Raw genomic sequence first — 18443 nt, 5'->3', positions numbered from 1 at the left:
GGAAACAAATCATGCCTCTTCCTCATCAATCCTTCCTCCCACAACAGGTACAGTGGTGCCACTCAGATTCGAGACCCTCTCCTTTCTGCCCTTCCTTGGAAGAGCTGATTTCTGTCTTGCCCATCACACCTATGTGGCTTGAAGTTTTTCTCTTTCTTCATTCAGAAATAATTAAAACTCCTCCTTGTGCAAACGTGCAGCCAACTCAAATACCATCTCTCAGACTGGAAGCATTCTCCTTCAAGCACAAGTCTGCCTTCTGATACCCACACCTTGCCCCTCTACAGCCTATTTCTGGCTTCTCCAGGCTATTAATTCTTGTGAATTACATTCACTGGGCACCTTTCCTGCAGCCCATGTGTGGGCAGTGCACTGTCATAGCTCCTCTTCTACCTGGGCAGTTTTACATGCCTGTTTCACACTGCCTTTCTTACCTCAGATTCAAAGCTGCCTCCCAAGGCACTGACATCCATGTGCAGGTTTTTGAACAGTCTTGTCCCACGGAGACTCTAAATGTATTCAAAGAAAGCAAATGGTTGAAATTGAGTTCTGATCTCTGCAATCCCATAGGCCACACCGAAGGAACTTGAGAGTTCACAATTAGTGGAAATAAGGGAGCAGAGCCACAGCAGCACACGACAGCAATAAGCCTATGGTCAATTAATCTTAGAAATGCATTGTGGCAGATGTTGATTTATAGAGAGCACAAGGAGAAAAAAGATAAGATGCTTTTTGGCAACCAAGCGACACACACAGGAAGTGCAGTGCAAATTAAGGCCTAAAGTTAAACTGAATGACCACGGTCAGTCAGCTCTTACTGGGGGTAGCATCACAGTCTTTCATGCTGTGAGGCTTCATGCACTACAGTTACTGACACGTATTAAGAATCAATACACAAACTACCTCATTCTCGCTTTCTTCCTCTTCATTTCTCTTGTTATCTAAAGGTACTGTGTTTAGAGAGCTCTTGTCTTCACAGACCAGTCCCAGCAACTTCGTGGTCTGGCCAGTGGGCTTACAGGGCTCTGCAGGCTGCGAAGTCAAAAAGAAAGGGAAGTCAGGGGACAGGCAAAGTAACAGGGGAGATACAAACCCACTGAAACCCACTGGACTTAGAAAGCTGCCGATGGCAAGAAGTTTTTGAATTCTGAGAACTTGCTCAGGATTACACTGCTACCCTTATTTTTCAGAGCCACAGCCAGCTAGGAGGTGACATTCTTTAGGAGGTTGCTCTTTCCTGTTACAAAAAAAGAGTCTCCCAGAGAACATATGCGAAACCTTCCTGTGCCTCCAAACAGTGATTCAGTCAAGACCAACTGTAGCAGATGTTTTGTTTGGATCGCTTTGTTGAAGGTAGAAAGTGGCATACAGCTAGTTACACAGAGTGAACACAATGAAATAAAATGTTTGCACTCACCAGTGACAATCAAGTCAGCAAAAGAAACCTTCAGTGAAGATGTTCGTTTGAATAATGTTTTGCAAGTATATTATTTGATTTATCCTTGAAATTAAAAAATTACTACATAAAGCATTCTTGATTTTTTATCCTGAAGAGCACATTCTATAAACAATCAATGTGATTGTAAGTCTTATTTTTAACCAGAAAATGTTCTTTCAATTCCTTTCCCATTAGATAGAAGAGTGGAAATTTTATTTTTTAGATTACGTCATCTGTACTGTATGCCATGCTTCATTTGGATAGAAATTAAAGATCACCTAAAATGAACTTAACAGCATTTCAACAGTAACTGAAAATGTCCTCTCTTTAAAGCTGCTAACTATACAAAAATTGGCACTGGGCTCCTTAGAATTAGCAGAAAAACAAGCAATATGGTGCGAGTTGGGGAAGGTTTTGTTTGTTTGTTTTTTAAAACAGTCAGAAGTATTTCAAAACCGAGGAGAGGTCACAAATACTGCCTTTTAAACCTCTATGTATTGCCAAGCCCGTGACCTCTTGTGGAGCCTGCTTTTCTGGGCATATTTCCAAAGACAGAATCTTACCCGAGTTTCTCCTCTGGCTGCAAGACTGGAGTCCACAGAGCTTCCCACGTCCGAGTTCAGTGAACCACGAAGGATGCCAGCTGGAGAAGCCACGGGGCCACGCAGCGGAGCGAGGTTCCCCAACGGAGCCTGCACAGGTGCTAGCGGGGATCTTGAAGACTAGAGGGTGCGAGAGGAGAGCGTGGGCTCGCAGTTGGCACTCGTTTCAGAACAAGGGCACTCCCCTGTGCAAACACTGTCTGCTAACACCCAACCTATGCCCCAAGGAACTGCCCTCGAGCTAACACCAAACAACAGGCAGCACATGCCATGCGTGGGGAATAGCAGCTTGATTGACTCGTATGTTTTGTCCTCCACAGACCCATCTGAACGCTGCGATTCACCTTACAGCAGCACGGCCATCCGGAAAAGAAGCAGACATTACTCCAAAATGGAAGCAAGAGAACAACAACAGCCACACTAACTCCCACACCTGCATGCAACCAAACACAGCACCCTCTGGGAGAGGCTAATACCTTACACCATCCTAGGCAACCTCGGCAGCTTCCCTTCCTGCTTTGCCTTGCTACTCTGCACTGTGAAGGAGAAGCCCCAGGCAGCAGAAAGTTCCCTACACCCCACACGCTGCAATTACCATCTCCAGACAGAAACCTGGGCTGCTTCCTTACCTCACACCAGTGGAAGTGCACTTTTTCCACCACTGCTGAAAGTAGAAAGCAGTTCTGTGGCAGCACATCAGTAAGAACCTCCTGAATACATCTTTACCTTTCAAAGCACAGCAAGAGCCCCGGGAGCCACCCAGCATCCTCACCTCTGAACAATGCAAGCTTGACATTTCGAGCTATCTTCACCGAGAAGCGGGACTGTTCTGTTTTACTTTGTGGAATTCCCCACCCAAGAAGTCTCGCCTTTGATACACTGCGCAGGTTAAACTAGAAGGAAGGCTACGCTAGGATTTTATCTGTAGCTTGCCAGTACAGCCAAGTGCTGTTCCTTCAGCAGAGCACATGCTTATTCATAAATCACAGTTCCTGTACTCTGTGTTAATATGAAATTACAGACAGAAAACAGAGTTAATTCACTTGCACGCTGAGGGATGGGAAGAGAGATGAATGTATACCGATCTCTCTTCCACCAAGTCACTGCCACATCAATGGTAACAGAACAAATTACATATTCTGGGCGTAACTCATTATTTCCTACCAGATGGCCATTAACTATGTGTGTAGAGCAGTAGAAGTTAGCTGTCCTTCAGCAAAGATAAACTCACTTCCACTGGGCTAATTAAAACTTGGAGGATAATCTGCAGTTTATCTGTATTTATAGGCAGAGTTACTATCAGCTAACTGAGCACTAGCACGTACTGTTAATTAGAAACCTAAGCTAGCAATTTGGTGGAGGCACAGATGGGTACCTGCAATAGGAGAGCAAAGCAGTTCATTACCACTACACAGTGACCTTCTAGGGTTGGGGTTTTTTGTTGTTGTTTTGAGGTTTTAGTTTTTGTTTGTTTCAGGGGGTTTGGTGGTGGTGGTTGTTGGTTTGGGTGGGGAGTTGTTTTCAGAACAAGAGATTTGGTAAGTTTTATTAACTTGAGGAAATTACTTCTTGACAAAGACAAAACAACCTGGAGCGTTCTTCCAGTGACGAGGAGGCTTGGTGCAGAACATCTTCCATGGCATTAGTGTACAGCACCAGTAAGTGCTGAGAGAGCTCCTGAGAGCATGTGCTGAGAGAGCACACAGTAGGCACAGCTCTCTTGACACTGGCAGCACCACTCCTAACAGCTTTTTGGGGGTCCTTGGTATTCACAGAAGGAGAAAGTTATGTTTATAGATGGTCCATCACACCTTTAGCCATCTTGGGGTCGTAAGACTACGGCACCAGTGGTCCAAGGACTACATTGTGCTCAGTTCCACTGCACCTGCCTGCAAATCAATCGCTTGTAACCACTGGGAATAATCCTTCTCTTTAAGGAAAGCTAATTCATTTAAACTTTTTCCTGGTTTTCTCATTTAAGAGGGAACAAAGACCAATGTCAAGTTACTGGATGTGTACGTGGGAGACCTGGCTTTGATTTACAGCTTCTGTGTTGCTTTAACCAACTCACTCGCTCTGGGCCTCGAGATTCAGTGAGCAAAATTAGGCTAAAAATAACTTATTTCACTCTCAATTTAGATCGTGGGATTTACAAGGAAAAGATTGAGTTTATGTTGTGCTTCCTACAAAGGGTGTTAGTGCCATGATTAAAGATGATTTTGTGTTCAATATTGCAATCCCATTTGATTTCTGCCCATCACCTCCTTTTTAGTGCAGAAGGCACCTGTCCTAATACACAATTAATTCATGATGTAAATTTTACAGTGTTTGCCATGCAAGGAGGACTGTGAACAAAGGATTTTTCATCCTAGCCCTTGAGCTTTAGGAAAATCACTCTAACAAATGTCACATTTCCTTATATAACTTCCAGCAGTCTGCTTTTGCCCTTTGCTCCTGAAAGTTAGCTACAAATCAAGATTTCCCTCTCAGCTCTCCAGAAATGTTTACAACAGAAGTGCCAGCACAAAGGATTTAGTCCTACCTCGTTCCTCCCTGCTCCTTCACCAACCTCTATTTTGCTGCAATTCTCAGCAGTTTGGCTGGTTTGGGTCGTCTCCACTTCCACGTGCTGGCAGAGACTGGTGCTTCCCTGGCAGTCAGCCCTCTGACGGAGATTCCCAGGGGGAACCTGCAGTTCTTCTGGGACCTTATCTCCCTGTGCTCCGGGAGCTTGACCTGTCCTGCCATGTTCTTCCTTCACTTCTGTTTGCACTCCAGCACTGTTAGCCTCCTGGGCTGTGCATTTCCCATATGAATCCACCAAAAAACTAACACGTTCAGGTTCTGGGCTGGCACCTTCTTCACATTCCTGCAATGTGTGGCACAGTTTCACGTCCTTGGAGCTACCCTCTCTCTCTGACTTCTCGGCAGCACTCAATATCTGAGACGGGGACGATCCCAGGACGGGAGGAGGTGGCACAGGCTCTTCTGTGATAGGGTACACGTCCTTTGGTCTCTCAGACTCATTGTGTAGGGAGGAGAATTGATGGCTCACTCCCAGTATCCGGGGTGCATTATCATTCTGAGAACTGTCCAAATCACTGCTATCACACTCTGACATCACACCACCTCTTTCGTCATCGTTACAGCCATCACTGGCAGATGAAAAAACATGTTTTGATGTAGGATTTACTGCAGAATGCAGATACACATCAGTTCCTCCCTTTGCATCTGTTCCTTGGAAGCAGTGTTGTGTTCTCACGATCTCTTCAGGGGCCGTGGGTAGGCTCTCTAGCACCCCATTCACGCTGTCTCCTTTTGTATCTACTTCTAGTTTCGTCAGCTCCACTTGCTTTGAGCCCTCTCTCTCAGGTCTGCTGCTGCTCTCATTGCTCTTGCAGAGGTTGCTAGCTTGAGCCAAAGCCTCCCCACCTTGAACTCTTCTCTTACTTCTGCTCTGAGATACTTTGCTGTGGGAGCTTAGCTCTTCTTGAGCATGTGGAGCATCAACTGTCTCCTGCAAACCCCAGTCATTTGTGGCACTGGCATCAAAGAGAGTCATTTCAGGGTTCCTGCAGTAAAATCTTTCTTCTCTGGCTTGCAATAAGCTCAGACTTCTTCTCACATCCCCACCAGTTCCTGTATCCTCTCCAGCTGAGAAAGGATGATCAGATTTACAGACACAGTCATCCATCATGTCTTTAATCTTCTGCTTTCCTTTCAGCTTTTCATCAAAGAGCGGAATTTTGTCTTCAGGGGATTCTGGTGGAGTTTTAACATTCTCAAAGTCTTGCGAATAGGATTTCTTTAACACATGCAAAGGTTGCACTGTTGGCCTCACCTCTACATCGTCAGACTGTGAGTCAGAAGAACTGGAACAAAGATTTTCTTGTACTGCCAAAGGTATACCTTGCTCCTGGTGGATGTCTACATCAAAGCTGCCAAAAGGTGGGCCGTTTTCTAAAACTGTCACCGCATCAGTTAAGGTGTGGTACGGCCTGCTGAACTCTGATACCAGGATAGGGTGCGGGTTGTTTGGCCACATGTCTGCAAACTGCCTCCACAAATCCGTTACACATGATGCTCTCCATTTGCCTTTGTCAAAGAGGCCTTCATTTCTAATCTGGCTATCTGGTTCTGGCTCGGGGCTCTCCTGTCCAGGGGACAGAATGGCACAGGGTATCTGACAAAAGGGTGTCGAAGGAAGAATCCCTGGCTGCATTTCCTAAGTAGATAAATATTAGCAAATAACAACTAAAACTTTACATGTAAGGGTATCTATATAACCCTTACTTAAAGTACAGCTATATTAGCAGTGGTTTATATATAAATCGGAGTGCAAATTTTGGAGCACTTAGAGTAATCTGTCTGCATATAATAGAAAATACTCAAATCGAAGGCCTGAGGTTTTCTGGGTTGAAGATGTCTATGCTTTAGTAATAACACTCTCTTCCCCCACTGATATTTACCTTGTGACTGGCTAACAGAAGGCAGGAAGGAATTGCCATCACTTGGGACCTGAAGTGCATTTGGCTATGTCTGCAGCTGCCAAAAGCAGAGCAGGAGAGCCTCTCACATCTAAATGTGTGTTCAGTGCCCGGATAGCACAGCAGTGTGTGCATGGACACTGCATGAGCACCTTTTATTGTCTTCTTCAAAGAAAGAAATCTTTCCAGCACTCCAAGTGTTTTCCAGCTCCCCTCCCTCCACTCACACACACAATTGCAAGATAATAATTGTTCCCTGTCCAAAAGACAGAACGTCATGAACAAGAGCCAAGCTCAGGTTCAAAGTCTAACATGAAAAATGTTTTTAATGTTTTTAAGCTGGAAAGTCTCTACCTTAGCATTACTAGGATATTCAGTTATTTGTCTAAATTTCCTTAGGAACAGTCAATATCTGCTACAAATGGTGCCAGCCGCCTTGGCTCACTTGCCTCTCAGCAATAACATTATGGGGCTGTGGCACAGCCACTAGGATGTGCCCGCCTAAACCAAAACTTCCCAAGTTTTCTGTGTGTGTGTGACCCAGCAAGCAAGCAATCGCTGTTCCCGTTCCAAAGCAGCAGCAGCACAGCATCACCCCCTAATTCACAGCCACTCATCCTCAGCCAGCCTTTCTGCTGCTCCCCAGAGCCACTGCAGGCAGCAGGCCCTACTTACAGCGGGTCGCTTCAGTGCCTGCTTTTCCTTCTTGTCTTTCTTTTCTTTCTTGTCTTTCTTCTTCTTCTCTTTCTTTTTCAAACCGCCGCGTTCCAGCAGCTTCTTTCGCTCCTGAGTGACAAGTTCTCTGTAGTGGTCATCGCAGGGGTGGTCCCACGTGGACTGGCCATTAGCAAAGTTGAAGTAGTAGATATCACCAGTGATATGCTGGCTGCACAGTAAACACAGCGTGAGAACGTGAAGGACCAGCACATCAGCTCTGTGCGCACAAGCAGCAGCTCTGTGCTCTGCACAAGGACATGGCTTCATTCAAGGGTTTCTGAAGGCTCTAAAAATATTCCTACTGGGTAACGTGACCACCCTGCATTCAGTGAACAGGAGCACAACGTCTCCAAGAGCCCAGAGGCATTGGTGTGGGAAGCAGCTCTCCTGGAGACTGCTCACGTCCTTATCCAACTTCTCACACCCTCTTTCTTCTTCTTCCACCGCCCCAGGAAGAACTGAGCTCCCCCATCCCCAGGAAGTGCCTGTGTTATCCTCACTTCCCACCTGGCGCCCTGCTCTGACACCCCAACAGGCAGCTCAGCAGGGAGGCCAGGAGAGGCCAGCAACCTTACAAAGCAGCTCCTGACAGAGAGCTCTCACCAGGGCTTCCACTCGGGCGGTAACGGGGCCACAATGCCTTCCTTGGCCAGCCACATCAGCTCCGGCTCCTTCTCAGGGTCGATCCCGATGTCCCTTGCAAAATCCTGGATTTCTAGGAAACAGAACGGGAATCTGTAGAGCTAGACTGCACCAGGCAGTACACAACCAAGCCAACTTCCTCAGCTAAAGCAACGGACACAATGGGAAATCCCAATCCTGAAAGGACACCGCTCAAAGCTGTCAAAATGGTTCTGTGTGTCAGTGTCCTACCAGGCTGGTGAAGCAGGGAGATGGAGGCTGCGAGCTGTCAAATATCCTTGCCAATCAAAAAGCTCATTTCTCAACTCTACATGAAATTCCATTTCTTTCTGCCCTCTTGGCTCATGCTCTCCCCAGCTCCCATTTCGTTAATAGGCCTAGAAATGGTTTGGCAAGCTTGAGTCCCCTCCTGCAGCTCCCAGGAGGCCGAGCATCTGCTACCTTGCTCGCTGGGGATGTACGTCTCGTCGTAATCTTCTTCCAGGATGAGCTGGTCTCCGATGCGTACCATAGCTCCTGCCATGGCTCCTGCACCTGGCGGCAGGAAGGAAACAACCCCAAAATCACAACGGACATCTGCAGTCAGGCAGAAACAACACTTCCTTGTCACACAGCGGCAAAGCCCCAGAAGAAACTCAGCACTGGGGCTGTGAAGGGGAACGGGGTGAGCTGGGGGTGCCAAGCACAGATGCAGATGGGGGGCACACGGGGCAGGCAGCTGGAACTGGCGGGGTTTGGGGAAGGCAGGGGGGCACGGCTGAAGCACCGGGGAGCAAACCACAGCCTAGAAGCCAATTCACAGCACCAGGCAGGGCACGGTGTTACGCTGCTTGTCAGCGTGTTCCCACGCCTCTCCTACAAAAGGCAAAGGCCGCTTGCACTTACTTTTGGCTTTTTATCTCTTCATTCAGCAGTGGGGACGCAGCCCACCTGCTGGCTGTGCGCTGCTCGGACACGCGGAGCAGGGCAGGGCCAGGACCTGTCCCTTCAAACTGCTGCCCCCGTTCTGACGGGGGGGAAGGGGCTCCGGGCAGCACCAACCCCGGGGGACCCGCGGCTTCTGAGGGAGGGCGGGCGGGAGGACAGCGGGGCTGAGCCCCCTCGTCCCCTGCTCCCCGGTACCGGCCCCTCAGGGCCCCGCGGCCCCCTCAGGCCGCCCGCAGCCCCGGGGCCGGATGCGGCCGGGGTCACCGGGCCGGTTAGCGGGGTACCGGCACCCGGTTACCGGGACTGGGTTCCCGACGTTCCCGGGCCGGGTTCCCCTGGTTGCCGTGGTTCCCGGTACCAGGTACCCGGTGCCCGGTGCCCGGTGCCCGGGGCCGCGGTTGCCGTGGTTACCGGGGCCGGTCCCAGGCCCCGCCGCCGCCCGGGCCCTCACTGCAACCGCATCCGGGTCGCGTTGCCCCTGGCAACCGCACGTCCCGCCCCCTCCCGAGCGCTATTGGTCCCCGCGGGGCACCGCCCGGCGTCCCATTGGCCGAGAGGAGCGCGGGCGGGGCGGGAGCCGCGCGCGGGGCCTGCCGGGAGCTGTAGTCCGTGCCGAAGCGGGGTGCCGCCGCGCGTTGCCATGGCGACGCGGCGCCGGGCCCGGGGCCCCGCGGCCAGGCCTAGGCCCGGAGCAGGCCCGGCGCAGGCCGCGCTCCCCGGGGCCGTGCCGGGCGGCTCCGCTCCGCGCCCGGAACTCCTCCGCCGGCTGCCGGCGGGCGGGGCGACGGCGTCCGGAGCTGGGCGGGCGGGCGCAGGGGCGGGGAGCGTCGCTCCGCCATGCCCGGCGCCCCGCTCGGCCCCGCGCCGCCTGCCCGCCCCGGCGCGGCCGCCCGGCCGAGGCGCGGGGCGCTGCGGGCCCGCTGAGGCGGTTGTGAGGCGGGGGGGGGCGCCGCCATGGCTCCCGCCTGGCCCTGCCTGCTGCTGTGCCTCGGCGCCGCCGCCCTGCCCGCCGGCCCGGCCCCGCCGCGCATCCGCCTGCCGCTCAGGGGGGGCTCGGCCCCGCCGCCCGGCCCCCGGGCTCGCCGGGCCCCCGACGACGAGGCGGCGGCGGCGGCCGAGCGGAGGGGGAGCTTCGTGGAGATGATCGATAACCTGCGGGGCAAATCCGGCCAGGGCTACTACGTGGAGATGACGGTGGGCAGCCCCCCGCAGAAGGTAAGGGCCCAGCCCCCCCCCCCGCGCACGAAGCCCCCAGCAGGGCTCGGATCCCCCCCGGGATGGGGTCCCGCAGCGCTCAGCCCCGGCTCCGTCAGCCCCGGGCTCGTTTCTCAGCGTCCTTCGTGTGCTGGGGGCCGCCCTGCCCGGCCCGGCCCTGCCCGCACCGTGTGCGGGGTGTGCAGGGGTCCGGAGGGGCGCTGAGCACCGTGTGCCGGCCTCACAGCCCGAAGGAACCAGCTCCTCCGCTCCGTTTTGGGTAAAATCCTGGGGTTTTGCAGCTGGACACCCACACCCGCCTCTGTCAGCAGCGAGGTCACCCCCCAGGGTGCCGGTGAAACGCCTGCAGGGGGGCAAATTTCCTCAAGTGTACGGCCAGCTCCCCTGCTCCTGCCGCCCACGGCGCAGGACGGCTCTGCCAGAGCTCCCCGTGCCCACAGAGGCTCGGGAATAGCAGCTGGAGGGGCTCGTACAGCACTCACAGGACAGCACCCACAGAGATCAGGTCCCTCGAGGCGGTTTTGTGCCGTCCGTGGCTCTTTAGGATGTGTTTTTCTGCTCTGGCAGGGTATGTTTAGGGAGGAAGGAGATTATTCCTGAAATCTAGTTTTAAACGTGATTTCATCATCCAGCCCTACTGGAGCTCTTGCCCAGATCCTGCCATGTGTCGCAGCTGCCAAATAATTTCAGCGAGAACCACCTGTTTCCAGGCACTGGTGGATTTCTGACACAGCCACCCGTTTGGGCAGCATCTCCCCGCCTTGGCCTCCTTCCAGACGTGGATGTGGGGTGTGCGCACGTGCGTGCTGGAGCAAAATCCCTCTAGGCGTTTTAATGGAATTAAGAGATTCAGATGAAAGGGAAGGTTTGTGCATAGGCAGGAAACCGGGGAGCACGCTGTGTGTTTATCCAGGAGGGTGCGTGCGTCCTCTTGAAAGGCCCACGTGCAGCCCACCTCCCTCCTTGCCTTTCCTTTCCACCATCCTGCTGCTACCGAGGCAGCTCCTTCGTCTTGTTGTGCTGTAATGTTGGCTGCAGGGCCTCTCTCAGCAACGCATTGCTCACTGCCCCCGTCCCTTGGTGCGTTGGGTGCTCTCCACGCTTGTGCCCGTGCCACCAGCGCCGGCTGATGCAGCCCTGCGCCAGGAAGAGGGGGGAGCAGAGCAACCCGCGCCAGCTCCAGGACAGATGGCAAAGACTCGGAGCCACAGCTGCCTGCCTTGTCCCCCCGCGACCCCACAAATGCTGCTGCCGAGGCACCCGCAGGGGCTGTCACATCCAGGCACAGAAAGCTGCACGTGGCAGAGCCTGGGGAGGGTCCTGGGGGGCCGCAGGTGCCCTCAGCTTCCCCACACCGTCCTTGTTCTTGGCAAGGTGAAGTCTCCAGAGCAAAACTCTCTCCCTGCAGCATCAGCTCAGGTGTGTCTCCAGGGAAACGCCTCCCCGTGTGCCCTGGAGCTGAGCAGGAGCGAGGCGTGGAGCAGGTGGCTACTGGAAGCTCAGACAGAGCCACCCGCGGGGTGACAGGGTGCCTGGGGAAGGCTGGGGTGCTGCTCTGACTGCTCACCTGATACCAGAGGGGTGACGTTGATGCTCGGAGCCCTCCCTGGGGCTGCTGTTCCCCCAGACAAAACGCCTGCCTGGCTCGGAGCGGGTCCGTGGGCAGCACGGGGTGCAGGACAGCTGCTGGAGGTGCTGGGCCGTGGCAGGGCTTGCCGTGTGCAGGGTGCTGTTGTCTGTGCTTCACTGAACCAACTCTGCTGGCCGCAGCCCAGCAGCGGTGCTGTGAGCACAAGCACGTTGCCCTCCTCCCTCTCCCCTCCGACCCCACAGCTCAAGGGCCAAGGCCGGGATTGTGCTGGGGACCCAAACCCCTGGGGCTGGGCCCTTGGGCTCCCCGGTGCAGGAGCCCGGTGCCCTCCAGCAGTGCCCCCGGGGGGCAGGGGGGCCGCAGGCAGGAATCGTGGCCCCGCGGGACGCCTGCCAAGCCTGCCTGGGAGCTGCTAATCCAGGGCAGAAATGAAGCGGGAGCAGAGCTCAGCATATGGAGGGCTGATTAGCGATCTGCAGCGGCTTGTGAACGAGCACCCCTTCCCCCAGCTTTGTGAGCAAACCGCTTCTGGCAGGGGGAGCCTGGGGACCCCGTTTTGCTGCTGCCCCCTCCAGCTGGGGGTACCCGGCGCCGGTTGCAGGGTCCAAGGCCAGGGGAGCTCAGGGTGTTTGCGCAGAGCCCGGCGCTGTTTGCTCTCTGTGCAGCACCTGCTGCCACCGGCTCCTGCTCCAGCACCCAGCCCTCTCTTGCACAACTGCTCCGAGCCGTCCTTCAGCACGGCCTCAGCCTGTCCCAGCGCTGCCCCCGCAGCCCCCCGGGGGGCAGGCACAGAGCCCTGCCATTCCTGGTGGCCAGGGGCGAGCAGGGCATGCCCTGGGCAGGAGGGCAGAGCCAGGCTCGCTGCCCAGGTGAGGGGCACAGGGCATGGCAGCCCTGTGGGGTGGGGATGGGGAGGGGAGGGCATCGCTTGGTGCTGGGTGCAGCCTGTGTCCCGCGGCGGTGCTGAGCTCCCCGTCTCTCTTCCTTCTCCAGCTGAACATCCTGGTGGACACCGGGAGCAGTAACTTCGCCGTGGGAGCTGCGCCGCACCCCTTCCTCCGGAGATACTACCAGCGGCAGCTGTGAGTATGCTGCGGGGACAGGGGCTGGGGGAAAACAGCACAGCCACCGCTCCCTGTGCCCGTGACCCAGCCCCACTGGTGGCCTCACATCTTGCCGGGCAGCTGCCCAGCCATCCACAGTTCCCCTGCCCTGCTTTCACTCTGGCTCTCTGCCACCGTTGCAGGTCCAGCACCTACCGTGACCTGCGGAAGGGCGTCTACGTGCCCTACACGCAGGGCAAGTGGGAAGGGGAGCTGGGCACTGACCTGGTCACCATCCCCCACGGCCCCAACGTCACCGTCAGAGCCAACATCGCCGCCATCACCGAGTCGGACAAATTCTTCATCAACGGCTCCAACTGGGAAGGGATCCTGGGGCTGGCCTATGCCGAGATCGCCCGGGTGAGTGCTGGGCACGCCGGGGCTCTGCTGCCCCTGGGAGGGGCTGCCTGCACTGCCGTGGGCCCAGCTCTGCTCAGCAGCGTGCAGAGATGTGATTCCTGGGGTCCCAGCGAGAGGACAGCTCCTGGGTGTCCTCCCCCAGGCATGCAGAGCCCCTGCAGAAGGGGCAGCACTGACACATCCCCGCCCTGCCTCTGCTTTTCTCCTCCCGCCAGCCTGACGACAGCCTGGAGCCCTTCTTTGACTCCCTGGTGAAGCAGACCCAGGTGCCCAACATCTTCTCCCTCCAGCTCTGCGGGGCGGGCTTCTCGCTCAACGAGACGGAGGCCCTGGCGGCGGTGGGAGGCAGCATGGTGAGTGGTGTGCAGCGAGGAGCCAGCCTGGCAGCTGTCCCCAAGGGCAGGGCTGGCCGGGTGGGACGTGCCCCGGCTGGAGATGGTGACCCGTGGTGGCAGCACCTTTCTGTCCCCACCGCAGATCATCGGCGGCATCGACCGCTCGCTGTACGTGGGCGACATCTGGTACACACCCATCCGCAAGGAGTGGTACTACGAGGTGATCATCGTCAGGCTGGAGGTCAACGGGCAGGACCTGAACATGGACTGCAAAGAGGTGACGGGCACGGGGGAACCTCCCTGCTTGTGCTGCTGCTGCTGGAGGCGTTTGTCCTTCGGTTATGGCTCGAGTCACCCAGGGCAGTGAATGCCGGGGGTGCCCGTGGTTCGGTGGCTCCTTGCTGAAGGAGGCTGAGGGCAGCAGGCTGCTTGAGACCAGAGCCTGGGCTTCGAGCCACGGAGAGCAGAGCTTGGCCCTGGCCCAGCCTCGGTAGCTGCGCAGGGGTAGGCAGAGCAGTCGGGTGCTGGGAGGGAGGAGAGGAGCTGGGCTGGGGCGTTCGGTCTGGCTCACTCTTCCTCGTGCTGCCCCCAGTACAACTACGACAAGAGTATCGTGGACAGCGGGACCACCAACCTCCGGCTGCCGAAGAAGGTGTTCGAGGCTGCAGTGAAATCCATCAAAACAGCTTCCTCGGTCAGTGTGGCCCCCGAAATCAGCCCCGGCCCTGGTGTGGTGCTGCGGGCGGGGTGGCTGCCTGTCACCAGCCCCAGCATCTCTGCCTGCTCACCTCCCCTTCCCCTCCTGCAGACAGAGAAATTCCCAGACGGTTTCTGGCTGGGGGAGCAGCTGGTTTGCTGGCAGGTCGGCACCACGCCCTGGCACATCTTCCCCGTCCTGTCCCTCTACCTGATGGGGGAGGCCACCAACCAGTCCTTCCGCATCACCATCCTGCCCCAGGTGAGCGCCGAGCCGGGCTGTGCGGGGTGGGCACGGCCCCCTGCCCTGCCCCTGTGTCCCGGGGCCGGAGCTGAGAGCTTCCCTTGGTGCAGCAATACCTGCGGCCGGTGGAGGATGTGGCCACCTCTCAGGACGACTGCTACAAGTTCGCCATCTCTCAGTCCTCCACCGGCACCGTCATGGGCGCTGTCATCATGGAGGGCTTCTACGTGGTCTTCGACCGCGCCCGCAAGCGCATCGGCTTCGCTGTCAGCGCCTGCCACGGTGAGAGGGGAAAGCAGGGAGAGGGGAACGAAGGAAGAGGGGAACTAGGGGGAAGGGATGCAAATGTGCAGCAGTCCCACAGTGAGCAGAGCCCTGCCTTCTCCTGCCCGCAGTGCACGACGAGTTCCGGACGGCCGCAGTGGAGGGGCCCTACCTGCACTCCAACATGGAGGACTGCGGCTACAACATCCCGCAGACGGACGAGTCCACCTTGATGACCATCGCCTACGTCATGGCAGCCATCTGCGCCCTGTTCATGCTGCCCCTCTGCCTCATGGTCTTTCAGTGGCGCTGCTTCCACTGCCTGCGGCGGGACCACGACGACTTTGCCGATGACATATCCTTGCTGAAGTGACACCGGAGCTTGGGGGCAGTCCCGGGGCCCGCAGGTGAGGTAGCGGGGCGAGGAGAGGTGGGTCCTTTTTTGAAGGCTGGAGAACAGAGGCAGGACAGCAGTGTGGGGAGCTCAGTCAGCCGAAGCCCTTCTGGCCCCTGGGGACGCTGTGCCCTTTGGGTCTAGCAGGCCAGGAGTGACCCAGTGCCAGGAGCAGGCCAGCCTCGAGGCGAGGCCCTTGTGTCCCTGGGTCACCATCACCTAGGGCAGCATTTGGGGAGCAGGTGGAGATCTGATCCCTTTAACATTAGGATCCCCCTCTGTGCTCCAGGGCTCTGCCCTGGTTCCTGACACCAGCCACCCCTTGCTGACCTGTAGCTGGCCACGAGCACGTGTTCAGCGTGTGCTTGCAGCCTGTGGGGAAGCAGCATGTGCGAGGGCAGCCACGGGAGTCCCAGGCTGCAGCTGCTTTTATCTGGGACCTGCAGAACCAGGGTGGGAGTTGGGGGGTGACAGCACAGCGACCCTGTCAGCCTGCAGCCCCCGGTGGGGCCGGGTACAGCTCTCTACTCCGGTACAAGGCTGAGCTGGGCTCTCCCTCGCTGTCCTGCCCAGGCCTGCCAAGTGTGATAGAGTCCAGCTGATGCCTGTCCCCTTCCCCAGCCCGTGTCCCTGCCCTCCTCAGCCTGCTCCGCAGGGAAGCTGCTGGCCTGGGCCCTCCGTGTAGTGATGTGTGCGCGTGTGCATGTGCGCTGTGGCTGTGCCTTCCCCACGCAGCTCCCCTCCCCGGGACGCCTGTGAGCTGGACTCAGCGAGTGCATCTCCAGAGCCTCCCTCCCAGCCCCGGGCTTTTGGGAACTCGCCCCCGGTGCCAGCCTGGAGCTGCCCGGGGATGCAGGGAGGCAGGCAGGGCGCTCTCCTAGCGGCTGCTCCCATCCTGCTCTCCTGTACCCCGCTGGCTCTGACATTTCCCGTGGCATTGCCCTGCCCTCCTGCCCTGTCCTCCCCCTGCTGCCGGCCCCAGGCTCTGCTCCCCCTGCCCTGGCTGCCTCCAGGATGGGCAGCCGCCCTCCCACCCTCTGGGGGCCGGGACCTGCCTCACCTCCATTCCAGCACCGACAGCATTTGCCACGTAGAAGCTGGTGGCTGCTGCCCTCCGGGCCTGGGGACGACAGCCTCTGCTGCGGGCCGCGGGGCTCTCTTCTCCTCCCTGCGCTTCGCAGCCCTGGGACTGCACGGGAAACGAAGGAAGGAGCTTTCCCCTCATGCGCTGCACAGCCTGGAACAAGCAGAAACCGAGTGCCGGGAGGGAGCCGAGCGCTGCAGCCTTGCGCCGGCCCCTTCCCCAAGCCCACTCGCCTGTTTGAAAGCCATAGGGGGGCCGGGGCCGGGCTCGGTGGCCCCCGCCTGCAGCTGCTGCCTCGCCTCGCCTCACCAGCCGGCCGGACCCGCGGCGGCCCCGTGCTGCTGCGCTCGCGCCCTGGCACCAGCCACGCTCGGACCCGGGCTCCTGCTCTCAAGGCACGAGCCCCCCCGGCAGCTTTGGGCAACGGGAGGTGGCTCTGGGGACTGCAGCGGTTATTGTTTTTTAAAGACGTGGTTGTATTTATTATTTTAGGGGGTTGTTTGGTTTGTTTTTCTTTTTTTTTTTTACACTGCAAGTCACTGGTAGTACAGCTGCGCGGAACCACGGCGTGTATATAGCAGGTCCCTGCTGCACACAGGGGTACCAGTAGCGGTCGCTTCTCACCTGTACAATATTTACATATAGCTATATTTTTAATTCTAGCGCCGAAAGCCACTGTTCCAAACCCACTGGTAGGGGATTTGGTCCTGTTTTGTTGTTTTTAAATACCTGTAGCCCTCTGCACAACCTAGGGCCTTGGCCACCACCCAAGCCCGGGGCTTGCTGGGCAGCAGCACGCTTGGATGGAAGCACTTCACGGCTCGTAGGTGACCTGGAGTTGGGTTCAGAGGGAGTTCTGTGTGTAAGTGATCTGGTGGTAAGGACGGAGGGGTGCAGGAGGGCACAGCTGGATCGGTGCGGTGGTTCTCGAGCTGAGAGGACGCTTGGCAGAGGAGGCAGTTCTGCCCTCGTCTTGTTCATACGGCAAAGGGAGGGCTTTACGGAGTGAAAGAACAACCCTCCCTTTCTTCCTCTGTCACAGCCCCCCTGCAGCCCCCTCCTCCCTTCCCCAGAGCAGCTGATAGCGCTGTTTCCTCACTTCTCAGCCTCGGCCATGAAGGTGCTTTGTTTTTTAGCAGCGAGATTTGCTCACTGAACAGGCAACGCTCAGCCACAAGCAAAAGTCAGAGCTACCTGTGGTGCTGGGGCCTGGGCAGAGCTGAGCCCCGAGTTCAGCCGGGGACAAGGGCTGGAGCATTACAAGCCTACAGTAATCACCAGGGATCAAGCTTGTTAACGAAATCCTTTGCTTAAATTTCTTCAAAAAAGCAGGGAGGGAGCCCGTGAGCAAGGCAGGAGAAAAAACAAGGTAGGAGACCACAGAAGAGGCAACCCAGCCCCAACCCTGGGAACTGCCCCCACAGCCCATTACACGCTCCCCTAAACCATCCCCCTTTGCTGGGTCTGGGAACAGCCCCCAGTTCCCATGCTGTGTTCCCACACTCCGCTCATGCAGCAATTCAGCTCCAGCGTGAGGGCAAAGTTATGCAATTGCAGAGTGCACACACACCTCCACACCCCTGTGCCTGCCCAGGACCCTCCCCAGGAGCCCAGAGACTCTGTTGTGGCCCACTGCCTTAAAACATGCTGACAAGCGTGTGTGTGCACGCCTAGAGAGATTCAGGCTGTGGCCAAATTCAGGCACGCCGTAGGTACCCTGGCAGTGCTTGCACTGACCAGCCTCGAGGCAAAGCTGCTTCTAGCAGAGCTGAATTTGTGCTACAGACTGCAAAAAAAAAAGGAAAAGAAAACACTACAGAGTAAGTGCAAGATTTTAAGTGGTGCTGAGCACCTTGTGATCCCACCGAAATCCATGGAGAAAGGGTTGGTGCCCCAGCCCGTGTTTTAGGAGAAAGGCCAGGAAAGGGAAAAGTAGAATCTGCAACTGGTTGGTTATCCTGAGCTGCAGCACAGCCAAATTTGTTCACGCCCCAGTGCTCCTTCCCCAGGACCCGGAGTTACACCAGGAAGCACCAGGTGAAAGCGTGTGCAGGACTCTGCCCAGCGGGAGGAGGGATGGGGATGGCTACCGCAGGCTGCCGCTGTAGACTCCAGTACTCTGTAACCTATCGTCTGTGTAAGAACAATGAATGTTAACACGGTAAATTATTACATTAAAAAAAGACAAAAATACTTTGCACCTAGAACCTGTTTGTTGCTCAGAGGGGAACCGTTCCGAGCACAAGCAGCCCCAGCTGGATGTGGCGTGGCGGGGGGGTGACGGGAGACGTCCTGCCAAGGGAACGGTTGTGGGAAGCGTGGAGCTGGGGGGAGCACTGTCCCC

General features: G+C 56.5%; 2 protein-coding genes across 11 annotated transcripts in view; one reads left to right on the top strand and one right to left on the bottom strand.

Moving 5' to 3' along the window:
- Window positions 1-9372, bottom strand: part of CEP164 (centrosomal protein 164) — a 43954-nt gene extending 34582 nt beyond the window's left edge. The window contains exons 1-8 of one of the 10 annotated variants that reach the window (XM_072027798.1): window positions 8772-9372; window positions 8328-8420; window positions 7848-7959; window positions 7203-7413; window positions 4583-6265; window positions 2002-2160; window positions 904-1032; window positions 435-509 (exon numbers count right to left, since the gene is read on the bottom strand). In XM_072027798.1, the coding sequence (XP_071883899.1) occupies window positions 435-509; window positions 904-1032; window positions 2002-2160; window positions 4583-6265; window positions 7203-7413; window positions 7848-7959; window positions 8328-8409 (2451 nt within the window). In that variant the 5' untranslated portion in view covers window positions 8410-8420; window positions 8772-9372. The remainder of the gene's footprint in view (window positions 1-434; window positions 510-903; window positions 1033-2001; window positions 2161-4582; window positions 6266-7202; window positions 7414-7847; window positions 7960-8327; window positions 8421-8771) is intronic. The other 9 variants (XM_072027794.1, XM_072027793.1, XM_072027792.1 and 6 more) reach the window with 9 other exon arrangements.
- A 250-nt stretch (window positions 9373-9622) lies between these two features.
- Window positions 9623-18044, top strand: BACE1 (beta-secretase 1). The gene is made up of 9 exons (XM_027444165.3): window positions 9623-10028; window positions 12613-12701; window positions 12866-13082; window positions 13298-13435; window positions 13560-13694; window positions 14010-14111; window positions 14226-14375; window positions 14468-14639; window positions 14753-18044. Exons 1-9 carry the CDS (start codon window positions 9768-9770, stop codon window positions 14992-14994), a joined length of 1506 nt encoding a protein of 501 aa, XP_027299966.1. The 5' UTR covers window positions 9623-9767; the 3' UTR covers window positions 14995-18044.
- The last annotated feature ends 399 nt before the right edge of the window (window positions 18045-18443 follow it).

This window comes from Anas platyrhynchos, chromosome 25 (genome assembly GCF_047663525.1).
Source record: "Anas platyrhynchos isolate ZD024472 breed Pekin duck chromosome 25, IASCAAS_PekinDuck_T2T, whole genome shotgun sequence".
Lineage (NCBI taxonomy): Eukaryota > Metazoa > Chordata > Aves > Anseriformes > Anatidae > Anas > Anas platyrhynchos.
This window is presented reverse-complemented; position numbering and strand designations above follow the sequence as displayed.

Coding starts and splice junctions, on each gene's coding strand:
- BACE1 (XM_027444165.3), top strand. CDS start 9,768: ATGGCTCCCGCCTGGCCCTGCCTGCTGCTGTGCCTCGGCGCCGCCGCC. Junction 13,436..13,559: donor CGGCGGTGGGAGGCAGCATG/GTGAGTGGTGTG, acceptor TCCCCACCGCAG/ATCATCGGCGGCATCGACCG. Junction 14,640..14,752: donor CGCTGTCAGCGCCTGCCACG/GTGAGAGGGGAA, acceptor TCCTGCCCGCAG/TGCACGACGAGTTCCGGACG.